We start from the raw sequence: 12,098 nt of genomic DNA, 5'->3' as shown, positions 1-12,098 counted from the left end.
CTGTGCAGGGCCATCTCCTTGCACTGGCCCCTGCCTTCTCTCCATCTCTCTCCCACTCCTCCCCATTAGAGACAGGACCCTTTCTCCAGGCTGACTGTTCTGTCCCCTACCTGTCTGCCCGCTCCTCTTGGGCTGCAGTTCCCCTGAGTGCCACTGTCCCCAGGAAGCCCTCTGTGACCCCAGAGTGGTCAGGTCACCTCCCCTTTCCCTACATGAGCTGCTCCGTGAGGGCAGGACCCTGTCTCTCAGTCACACCGGTACCCCGAGTGTGCAGCGTTGTGCCCGAGGAACGTTGTCCACGGCAGTATGTGCTCTGACTTTGGGCAGATAAACATGCTTATGGTCTGGAAACATTTTGATCTAGAAAATCACCCAGTGATTGTAACTGTAGAGATATGGAGCCATTTGCAGTCACTGCTGTAAAAGAAAAGTGTTTTTGACACTTGCTTAAGCCAGCAAGGAAGACTCCATTCAAGACTATTGCAACAGGGGAGGACTCGACTCCAGTGTGGCAGGGACGAGGGTGGATGGAAAGCCGAGGGCAGGGTGAGGGAGTGGGTGGAACGCCACTCAGGGGAAGTGGATTAGACGTCAGGGTGGAGGAAGGGGCGCTTGGTGGGGTCTTAGGGGATACACTCAGCAGGTCTCTGCTCGCCAAGGACCGGGCCTTCTTGAGAAAAGGACTCAGGAACCTGGCTAAAGTTCGGTCAAGGAGGGGTCATTGCACTGCCAGCCAGAGGAGCCACGTGGCAATGATGCTCTTCAGTATCTGCTGCCACGTCCTGAAAAAGACAGGCAAAGCTCTGCGCAGCCAAGCGTCGCCGGAGAACGTCAGCGGGATCCACATCCAGGGCGAGCTTGCATTGTTCCTGTGTTTCAAAATAGGAATGATAAAGTATAGACTCCACCCTTCCTCCCAGGAGAATCCTAAAGACTGATGATGCTTCCAGAAAGACCTGTCAGGTGTTTCAGCTCCCGGGCAGTGGGTGCTGGCGTCGTCCTCTGAGACGTCGTCTCACATGCCCCTGGTTACGGGGCTAACCCGACCTGCCTCCATCGGTGACTTCAGTCACGGACATAACTGAGCTCCGTCTCATGGGGCACTGTCCAAGCTAATTTCGCATCCTTACCACTCTGGGTATTGAGTCAGCCAGGGTGATCGCACAGCCCTGCGCCCGGGGCACTGCTGGTTTTTGCCTGTTTTCCTGAAGTAATGATTTAGCAGAGCCTGTTTTCATTCTTGGACTGTCCCAGTTTGGTTGATACATTATGTGGCCCCTTGGCTAGTTGTCCCTCTGCAGAGAGACTAACTCTGGGCCTAGCACTGCTGCCCTGATGTGAGCCACGATAGATCCCCTGCAATGACTAGACATGAGCCATCCGTTTTTAGCGAGGCAGCCGGTGGTCAGGAAGATTCTCGAAGAAATCAGCAAACATGAAGAACCGTACTACAGGCTCTTTCGACTTTCTCAGTGGGAGTGAAGGAAGACGGGAGCTGCGGGGATGGGAGTGGCAGACAGGAGGGTGAGGCTGGGACATCCGGGGATCTGTGGTGAAGTGTCACCAAAACCGCTGGGTGTATGTGCTTGGAAATCATGGTGAGTGATACAGTGAGCACATTTTAATGAATGGTACCGTGTCCTTATTTAAATTTTAGAGTGTCCATGCAAAGTGCTGGCAAGACAAGAATTTGCTTCCTATTTCGCAAATCATGGGTGTGAAAGAAACCACCCCCAGTTCTCATTGCTGATCTGCTAAATCATTCCGTATGGGGGCTGGAGGTGGAGAGGAGGGCTTGCCCAGAAGTCTCTGTTTTTAACAGAGTCCGGAGTTCTGATGGGGAGTTTGGTTTGAGAACCACTCCTTGGACATTTTGCAACAAAGATGTTTTCTTATTAACTTGCATATATTTGCAGGTTGGATCATGTATTTAATTATTTAACAACCCCTTGTTGACTGTCATCCTGGCCTGGGGCTCGGGAGGCAGCAGTGAGCGACAGGATTCGTTTGCTGCCCAAGGAGTTTTCCCCGACAGACAGATGGGCCTTCACCTGGTCATGCCCTCGCAACAGCATCGCCACCCAGGGGACACGGAGGGCTACCAGCACTGAGTCGGGGGCCGAGTCGGGGACCAACCCTGGACTCAGGGCTCAGGACAGGCCAAGGGTGAGGTGGGCGGCAGCGTAACCGCCTGCAGCGGGCACCGTGTGTGCAGCGGGCACCGTGTGTGCAGTGGCCTTGTGCAGCAGAGCGCAGGGCTGCGGGGCCGCCAGGGCTGTGGGGCCAGGGTGGGCAGGCGGGGCAGGGGACTTGGGCCCTCAGAATGCCCACCAGCACTGCAGGGCTGCAAATGAGGATGACGGGGTCAAAGCCGGGCCCTCAACCCAGCGAGGCGACGGGCACCACCTGCAGCCTTCCACAGGCCGCTGGGGGTGCTGGGTCGCCCGCGTCTGTCAGGGAGGGGCTGTACTGGGGAAGCGCCTGGCCTTTGCAGGGATCCTGCTGCTGGGTGAGGCCCCTTCCGCAACACCATCCACTGAGAATCTGCCAGGCTCACATCTGTGTCTGTCTTCCTCCTAGATCCTGCCCGGCCTGTACATCGGCAACTTCAAAGGTGAGCTCTTGCTGTTTTGTTGTTGTGGCAAAATACACAGAACATAAGATGTGTCGTCTTGACCATTTTAAAGTGTGTAGGTCAGTGGCTGTAAGTAATTTGCATTGCTGTGCAGCCGTCACCAACATCCTTCTGCAGGACATTTCCCGTTCCCAAACTGAAACTGTGTCCCTGTTAAACACTAACTCCCCATTCCGCTCCTCCCAGCCCCGGGCAGCCACCATTCTGCTTTCTGCCTCTAAGAATCTGACGACTCTCAGAGCCTCCTCCTAGTGGAATCACACAGTGTTTGTGCTTTTGAGATGGGCTTATTTTAGTGAACACCGTGTCTCAGTTCATCCATGTCACAGCAAGTGTCAGAATGGCCTGCCTTCTTTTTTTTTTTTTTTTTTTTTTGAGACGGAGTCTTGCTCTGTTGCCCAGGCTGGACTGCAGTGGCCGGATCTCAGCTCACTGCAAGCTCCGCCTCCTGGGTTTACGCCATTCTCCTGCCTCAGCCTCCCGAGCAGCTGGGACTACAGGTGCCCGCCACCGCGCCCGGCTAGTTTTTTGTATTTTTTAGTAGAGACGGGGTTTCACCGTGTTAGCCAGGATGGTCTCCATCTCCTGACCTCGTGATCCGCCCGTCTCGGCCTCCCAAAGTGCTGGGATTACAGGCGTGAGCCACCGCGCCCGGCCGGCCTTCCTTCTTAAAGCCGAATAGTATTCCATGGTGTGCAGAGGCCTCATTTTGCTTCCATTTATTTGTTCGTGGACATTTGGGCTGTTTCCACCAAAAGTGAGTTCACTTTCTAAAAGATCAGCTTTAGACTTCTCATGGGTGAGACTGACAGGCCAAGTGTAGGCTCAGGCTACGGTCTGTTCTGGGAGTGGCCACCACGTGCACCCAAGCCCCTCGCTGGGTGCACCCCAACCCCTTGCCCGTCCCCTGATGGAGTGGGGTGAGGCTGTGAGGCTCCAGCTCTGCCTCAGGTGCTCCTTTTAACTCTCCACACCCGTTGGGACATTGTCATCAGAAGATGGTGGACAACAGGCACGTTCAGCAATCACGTGACCGACTTATAACCTTTGACCACTTTCATTTTTTAGTTACTGTTGAGAAATTTTCAGAAGCCTGTTCTTTTTAAGTCACCCGGGAAACAAGAGTGACAATTTCATTTCTGGCAGATTCTCCTCGTCTGCTGCTGCTGCTCTTCTCACACATTTCCTGCCCCTTGTTCGGTACTGATTGATTCGCTGTCGGCTACTGACTCTATTTTCACTCAGCTCTAGAGCTCGGTGGTCCCTGGGCCTGTCGGCTTCCAGGGAGGGGCCAGGTCCGCCTGCCAGGTGACATTCAGAGTTTGTGTAAGTGAATCACTGAGATGAGGTGGGAGGACAGAGATGAGGGGCCCTTAATAGGCTGGGAGGGGCTTGGGAAGCTTGCAGACAAGGCCCCACCGTGTTAGGTTGGACAGAGCCGGACCGTGTCGTCGGCAGCTCCTGCTCCTCCCTTCCCTCACAAGCCGGAACTTGGCCACTCCTGTCGGCTTTCTGGATGCTGCTGAAATTTCCGAGTTCAGATTCAAACTGATTGTGCAAATAATCTTTATTATTTCTCTGCGCTCTGTATGATGTTTATTTCCACACACCTCCCGCCCCATCTCCCTCCAGCTCACTCATTGGCCTCCAGGAGAATTAAGCACAGAGCTGACAGCTGCTGATTGTACAGCATGTTAAAAATAGTACTGGGCTTGCTAAATTAGTAAGCGTTGTGGTTCTGAAAAAGCAGCAAACCTGTTGTGGGGGGCAGGCCGGGGGACATTAATGTAGCGAATGTCAGAGTTACTTAGTGAGGTATTAACTATTTCCATGGGGAAAGGGAGTGTGTTTGAGAACAGAGTTTAGGATAAGTTCTTAGAAGTAGAATTGCTGGATGAAAGGTTTGAAATTGAACATTTTAATAAATATGAACCAAATTCAATACTTCTGACAATAGTATGTGAGAGTTTCAGCCTTAATCATGAAAGGTTACCTTTTCTGGAAGGATGGCTTTAAGAAAATATTTAAAATTCTTTTCATACTACACGCTACACCTGTTTTCTAAATATTCCGTGACATAGGACTCCTTCCAGCTTCCTGGGTCTCGTGCTTTGTGGTTTAGTCTCTGAGAGTGCTGTGGACAGCCCACCTCCTCTCCTTGTTCTTCGGGTTGATGCTGTGTTACTACCTTGAGTTATTCTGATGTTGGCATGAGGTTGTGTTTTATTCACTCGTTAGCCAAACGTTTATTAAACGCTTTCCAGGTACAAGGCTTGTCTGAAAGAAAGGAAGGAGAGTGCAGTGAATTGGCAATAGGGCTGGAAGGAGAGGAAGTATTTTCCCCCGTTGTGCTGTGAATTCACTTGTTCATTGCACAAGCTTGTCGGGAGCACACAGTGTGCTGGGAGTTGGATGTGGACCAGCGTCCCTGTCCTCAGGCTGTCAGAGTCCAACAGCAGGTGCAGAACAGGCAGGGGCCAGTGTGTGTCCTCAGACGAGTTACACACCAGGGGGTGTGGACTGGGAAGATGGCGTCTGCCTCACAGGGCTGTCGCGGGGCTGACCCAGATGATGGGTGATGCCCTTGGTGGGCTCAGTGCCCAATACCTGGTGCCCTGAGAAATAAACACCCACATACTCACTGCTACTGCCATGGGGCCCGATAGATGCCAGGTCTGCAGTAGGCAGCTGGGTGGCATTAGCTGGCAAGGGTGGAAACCTGTGTGGAATGTGGCCTCTTTCTTTTTTCCTGGGCGGTGAATCCAGCTGTCATCTGTGCTCTCACCTGGCATCTCATATAGTCATTTATCTTGCTCTTTTAAAATCACAAGTAATACGTACCTCTTGTAACACAGGAACCAGGAAAGTGGAAAGGAACGTGGACAGTCACTCCCTTCTTCTGTCCCTTCTCCTTCCTCCCCTCCCTTCTCTTCCCCTTCCCATTTCCTCTCTTCCCTCCCCACTTCCCTCCTTTTTCTCTCCCTCCCTTCCTTCCTTCTCCTCTTCCCTCCTTCCTTTCAGTGGGATCCCTCACATGTCACTCGGCAACCCTTAAAAAAAAAAAAAAAAAAAAGCTTTGTAATGAATCAACAAATGGTTTTGCAGCACCTGGTGACTATTCCTCCTGGAGAAGACCCACAAACAAACCCAGCTCTGAGCCCGGCCTTTGGGTCTTCGACGCTTTGGTGAGAGCCTCTCTGTTGGGGCTGCCCACACGCCAGGAGGGAAGCCAGAGAGAGCAGCCCCTCCCTGGGCCAGAGGGTGGGTCCATGGCTTCCTTCCAACTGGGCACCAGCAACAGTGGATGTCAGCTGACAGAGGAAGCCCTCGTTGTTTGAAGATGTCCACAGATTCTAGAAAAGAGGGAATGCTCTTCGGCACGGTGTGTTTGCCGGTGGTGCGTGTTGAGACCATGTTCGCAGTCTAGAGCTTGTGTTCTGTGTCTGCCAGGGAGACAGACAGCCCTGGTGGGTACCCAGTTGTTTGGACAAGGCCAGCCTGGTCAGAGGTAGTCTGCTGCCAGCTCGCTGAGACAAAATAACCATGCTCCATAGGTCAGCATATGTCTATCCAGACTTACCTTTTCCACGTGGATCCCCACTGGTTACCTTCCTGTTGGTTTTATGAGTTACCAGCCTGTTGCATTTGTGATTGGCAGTTGGGGAGGGGCCACTGGCACCAGGCCGAAGTCCGTCCCCTCTGGGGCTCGCTGTTAGGGTGCACGTGGCCTTCTGGGGTTCTCGCTAAAGTGCACGTTCTGATCAAGTAGACCCGGGGTGGAGTCAGCTCCGGGCGATGCTGTGCTGCCGGTTGGAGTAGACCCGGGGTGGAGTCAGCTCCAGGTGATGCTGTGCCGCGGGTTGGAGGACCCCGTGCTGAGCACCAGCGTGCTAGTTTTGCCCCTGTAGGTCTATGCTCAGGAGGAGTGCGCTGGAAATATACAAGCTTGTGTCTGTGCCCCGAGGAAGCTCCACCCTGGGCCTTACAGATGGATTCCCAGCTCGTGACCTCGCTGCTCCCTGGCCTTCCAGGACAATCAATAATGTGAAGTCCGCAAGAAATAAAGTTCCAGGGTCATCACCCAGCAGGTTTCATTAAGCATTTTATGCACTCGAGTAAGTGGGCAGAGCCTGTGCCTCACGGGAAGGGATGCATCAGCGGACATGGTGCGAGCATGCAGTGAGGAAGAGGAGAAGCGCTGGCCCTGGAGTGCTTCCCTTTGCTTTGGAGTCCAGCAGTCCGCTGGCTGTTGTGTGATATCGAGTGGTCTTCTGTATTCAGAAAAGTATACTTTTTTTTCCCCAGGCCACTTTAAAAAGATTCACTGTGTATTTGTATTATAAAGGCATTTTACTGGGTGAAGAGAATGTTCTAAAGTTATGATCTGTGACGGTTACGCAGCCTTGTGAACGTATGAAACCACTGAATCATGGACTTGATCAGGGTCCATATTATGGTATGTGAATTATATCTCATTAAAGCTGCTGTGAAAGGAGCAAAGTAGATTGAAACAAATACGGATTGTTAAAATTCGAACGCCAGGCGGAATGGGTGTCAGGAGGAGCCAGGCAGGAGGGTAAGATGAGCTGGCCCCGTCAGGCTGCCCCACATCTGCTGGGTGCCTGTCCCACCTCCTGCGGGTTCACTGCTTGTCTAAAACGTCCATGCTGGTGGCGATTGGAAAATCCCATTTTGGTGTGAATGTGGGACTGGCTGCCTGTGGCTTCCAAAACGATTCTAGCTTCTGCCTAATTAATTCTAAGCCAGCCCTGCTGGTACCCCAACCTGTGAGGGGTGGGGCGTTGGCAGTGAGTCTGCATGTGCTGTGTAGATGGCTCCCATCCATAGCAGGGGGCTTCGAGGTAACTGTTTAGCTTGAGCGGGAGTGAGAGGCGACTGTTCCTGCATGATGGATGCCTTTCTGAGCCTGATAAAGGGCTCGTGTTCCTCATATAAAAAGGTTTTTTCTTTCTCACTTTGGGTCAAAAGATGAGCCGGTCAGAGATAAACTGAGGCAAAATACTGGAAAGCAATAGCCCTAAATTGGAAGCTCGAGAATTTGAATCTGGGAAAGCAGTAGCCTGGAATGTGAAGCCTGAGAAGTTGGAGCAATGAAAAGAGTCTTAAAATGAAACTGGTATTTTGATATTAGTTAAATTTTTTTCCTGACGTTGCTGAATGTTTAGAACAACGTTTCTTGATTTCTGCGTCCTCATCAAGGCTTGTTGGAAATGGAGATGCCTCAGCCCCGGGCTGGATCAGGAACTAAGCTCTGGCCTCCGCCTTTCTAACTGAGCCTCTTGATAGTTCACAGGGTGTTAGACTTTGGAGCCACTCATGTAGAACACACATACACACACACGCGCGCGCACGTAAACGATAAGGAAAAACCCACTTGTAATTCCGTCTCTGAGCTGGGGCTGCCTTTGTACCAGTCCCACCATGCTCCCTGCTGTGTTTGTCTCTGTGCTTTTATACGTTGGGTTTGTGTCACATTCATGGTTCACATTATACCCTGAGCATTTTCCCATGCCATGAAATAGTCTCCAGAACCGTGACAATTAAACGTTTGCCTTTCTTTGTTGTTGTTGTTTTGTTTTGTTTGAGGTGGACTCTCACTCTGTTGCCAGGCTGGAGTTCAGTGGGGCGATCTCGGCTCACGGCAACCTCTGCCTCCTGAGTTCAAGCGATCCTCCCATTTCAGCCTCCCTAGTAGCGGGGATTACAGGTGCACACCACCACGCCCAGATAGTTTTTGTAATTTTAGTAGAGACGTGGTTTCGTCATGTTGGCCAGGCTGGTCTCACACTCCTGACCTCAGGTGATCTGCCTGTCTCGGCCTCCCAAAGTTCCAGGATTACAGGCGCGAGTCACCACGCCCGGCCTAAACATTTGCCTTTCAATCCATTTCTCCTGTATCATTTTGAAAAGCTTGGCCAGGCTGGGATGGGGGCGCAGGGCAGTGGACCTCCTGATTTCCTGCTGGCCCCTGTTTTGTAGATTAGTAGAAGTTTCCAATTCGGGGGATCACACCATTCAGTCTTCTTTTTGCAGGTGGGAACATTGGAAGGGAATATAATTTTATTTTCTTCTTAGTTTCATATGGAGATAATTTAATAGCCAACTGAGAGCTGATAGACAATTCTGTTTGGAATTTCCAGAGCGAGTTTCATTTTCTAATTGTGCTTTAAGGTGAATCTAGATGATGTAAACCACAGGCCTGTCTGATTCCAGAACTGTCCATGCTTTTGACATCTGGGGAAAGAAGTAACGCACAGGCTCCTTTGTCTTCCGGAGTTAGTGGTTCTTTTGTATTTAGCTTTTTAAGAATTCTAATCATTAACAGGTCATTGAATTTAAAAAAATATATTTTAAATATCCCTAATATTATGTGTCTCATGCAAAGAGACTGACCTAAGGTCGTCTCTTACAAATGCTGACTACAAAATGGTCTCGTAAATGTAGCTTCTTGATGATGTAATCCATCATGATTACAACGTTGATTAATCGAAGTGCACTTCAAGTTCTAGATTAACACTTTTTTTGCCTAAAAGGAAGAAGCTGAGGCAGAATTAATACAGAGAGTTTATTTGGGCCAAGCTTGAGGACTATAGCCTGAAACACACTTTCAAGTTGCCTTGGGGAGTGCTCCGGAGAATAAAATAGAGGCTCAAGTTTTTAAAGAAAACAAGGCGAATCAGGAGAGTGGTGATTACAAAAACTTGTTCAGCAGGAATTCTCGTTGGTTTATAGAAGTGACGTTGGTTAATGACTGGCTGTACGATATTGGACTGTGATGTGCGGCATCTTATGGCTCCTTGGCATCCGTCTAGGGACCACATAGCAGATGGTTCGAGGTAGCCATTTAGCCAAGCGGGAGTGAGCGGAGGCTGCTGTTATATTCCAGAGGCCTTTCTGTGCCTGATCATTTCAAGGGACTCTTGTTCCTCATAGAAAGTTTTTTCCTTTGTCACTTTGGGTCAAAAGATGAGACAATCAGAAATAAAGCTAGACAAAAGGTATGAAAGCAGTAGCCCGAAATTCCCTACATGTATGGTCAGTTATGAAGTTTCAGGAAAGAAATATGCAATTCATTTTGTGGGTTTTTTTTTTTTCTGGCTAGAGTTTAGGAGTAATTAACTTGCAAAGATACCAAAATGTCCATCCCCTTTCTTCTCTGACAGATGCCAGGGATGCGGAACAGTTGAGCAAGAACAAGGTGACACATATTCTGTCTGTCCACGACAGTGCCCGGCCTATGCTGGAGGTAAGAGAGCAGCGGGGGCGTGTGTGGGTGTCTTCATTTGTATCCCGTGGGAGTGCGTGTGACGTTCACGAAGGCAGCCACGTTCTCTCCGTGCGAACCTGCTCCTGCGGTCTCTGAGGGTGTTCCCATTGTGCTCAGGCCGTATTTACGTTACCGCGCTGTCTGTGGCGTGGTGCAAGGGTGTGTGCTTTTTCTGATCACCGTCCTGCTGCGTTGCCACTTTGGCTTTCTTGGCTAAATGCCTAGCAATAAGCTGATGCTGCATTTCCCACTGGACCTTACGGACATTTAAAGCCCATTTTCATTCCTTTCAGAGTTATCTCTGGTTTTAAAATCCAAAACGCTTCAGCCTGCTCATTTCCTGATTTTGTCCCATTTAAGCTGAAATAGCCACCATTGGCATTCAGGGGTAAAAGAAAACAGAAGGTAAATTGTGCCTGGAGGTTTCCCAGGGCCCTGTAACCTGGAGACTCGTGTAGAAGCTGTTGTGTTTTAGGTTTTCAGGGTAAACAGGGTGTGTCTGCTTGTGCACTAATTCCAAAAACATCTTTAAATTTACCCTGATGGACGGTTGGAGCTGTTGGCTAGAGGTAAAATCTATTTATGTTTATTGGCCTTGACAGAGCCCAAGTTACCTCCTTTTAGAAAATAATGCTGTGTGGTTGCGATGTGTCTGTGTTTTTCTATTTTAGGGTGGGGTGTTGGAAAGGGAGGGGTGACTTGTTCTGAAAGAAAGAATCCTGGTTCAGGCTGTTTTCATTTAGATTTCTATTAGGCAAGAGTAGGTAATGTTTTTTAATTGTATCTATTCTCTTTAGCCATAAAGGCTGCCAGATTTTAGTTAGTATAAAGCAAGCTAAAACTAGTGAGAATGTAGAATAATAAATGATTCTACTAAACATTGTAGTACCAGAGAACCATAGATGGTGAACAAACCTCAATTTCTCCAGATCGCCGAGCTCCTACTTCCTTGTATTGTTTAGCTCATAAATTTTTTTGGTAAGGTGCTGTAATTTGTGTTCCAGCGTGATTTTATTGGAAATAACAACAACAACAAAACAGTTTTTGGAGCCTAACAGTTCCTTTGAAAATAGCCATTTTTTAATCTATCAACAGTAGTTTGTATTTAAAATACAGCCAAGCTATGGCCAAGATGGTAAGTTAAACTGCAAACTGGTCATGATTGACTTCCTCTTAAATCACAAGATGAGGCTTGAGGTTTCCTTTATTTTAATAAATTGCAGAGATGCCCTCTCCACCCTCAGCCCCCAGGCCTGCCTGCCTGCCTTACACTCCATTTAATGGAACATACTGTCGTGTGTGCACATGACCCTTAAATCTGCTCCCATTGTAACCTCTGTGTAGACAGGAGATCTGCCAGTGTTAGAAATCAAAGCTCCAGCCCTTGTCACTCGGGAAGCCACAGGCTGGCGAGTGAAGCAGCGGGGGTTGTAACTCAGGTATAAAAAGCCCACCGATTGTGTAAAACCTCAGAGGTGCGGGCAAACTGTGTTCCCAGCACAACACACTGCAGATGCTTTTTTATTCCCTTTGTAGCTCAGTCTATAAGGACAAATTCTGCCATTAAAAAGAGAGAGAAGTGCTGCCCTTTTTCTTCACTGGGATGGCTTTTTCTTGGAGACATCCTGTTGTGGTCTCTGGGTGCTGTTATTATCTTAGCTTCATAATAAGTACTTCCATGTGATTTTATATTTATTAAGTGTTATAGCACTGTTTTGTAGCATAATGTAGTTTAGTATTGCCCCCTTAGCATTTTATTAATCTTTAAGTTCGCAAGTAATGCATGGTCTATTCTTATTTTAAAAATTAAAACAACAGCCTCTGATTGCACAGTGGGGAAAAGTGAGGCACCAAAGTTACTTGAATTGGTGGTGCCCACACTAAGTTATACTCTTAGAAGTTTCAAATCTTTGTTTAGCTGTCTGCCTGGGGCATAAAGGCAGCCTTCTGTCTTGAGTTTCAAATCCAGATCTGGAAGCTGTGTCCTCACGCAGCCCGAGATGAGTCAGGGAGATGATGTGTTTGCAGTCGGTGGGGAATTAATGGATGGGTTTGATGCCTCGGCAGCTCCATGTTCTGCCGGCCTGATCCTGGGAGAGAAACGGGGCAGGGATGAAGGTGAGCGGGGCGACTGTGCGGGGCCAAGCAAATGCAGTGCGCTGACCCCCCGGTTGG

The 12,098-nt window shown here is 49.4% G+C and overlaps 1 protein-coding gene across 7 annotated transcripts in view; it reads left to right on the top strand.

Moving 5' to 3' along the window:
• DUSP22 (dual specificity phosphatase 22) overlaps positions 1-12,098 on the top strand; it is a 58,363-nt gene that overhangs the window by 9,344 nt on the left and 36,921 nt on the right. For 4 of the 7 annotated variants that reach the window (XM_077998618.1, XM_077998616.1, XM_015135395.3 and 1 more), the window contains exon 2: positions 9,820-9,902. Coding sequence is in view for 4 of the 7 variants with exons in the window: in XM_077998616.1 (XP_077854742.1) it covers positions 9,894-9,902 (9 nt within the window). In the remaining 3 variants the exon portion in view is untranslated. Of the gene's footprint in view, positions 1-2,580; positions 2,615-9,819; positions 9,903-12,098 lie in introns of all 7 variants that reach the window. The other 3 variants (XM_077998617.1, XM_015135394.3, NM_001260542.1) reach the window with 1 other exon arrangement.

Source organism: Macaca mulatta, chromosome 4 (genome assembly GCF_049350105.2).
Source record: "Macaca mulatta isolate MMU2019108-1 chromosome 4, T2T-MMU8v2.0, whole genome shotgun sequence".
Taxonomy (NCBI): domain Eukaryota; kingdom Metazoa; phylum Chordata; class Mammalia; order Primates; family Cercopithecidae; genus Macaca; species Macaca mulatta.
Note: the sequence above shows the minus strand (reverse complement) of the source record. Positions and strands in the feature narration are given on the sequence as shown.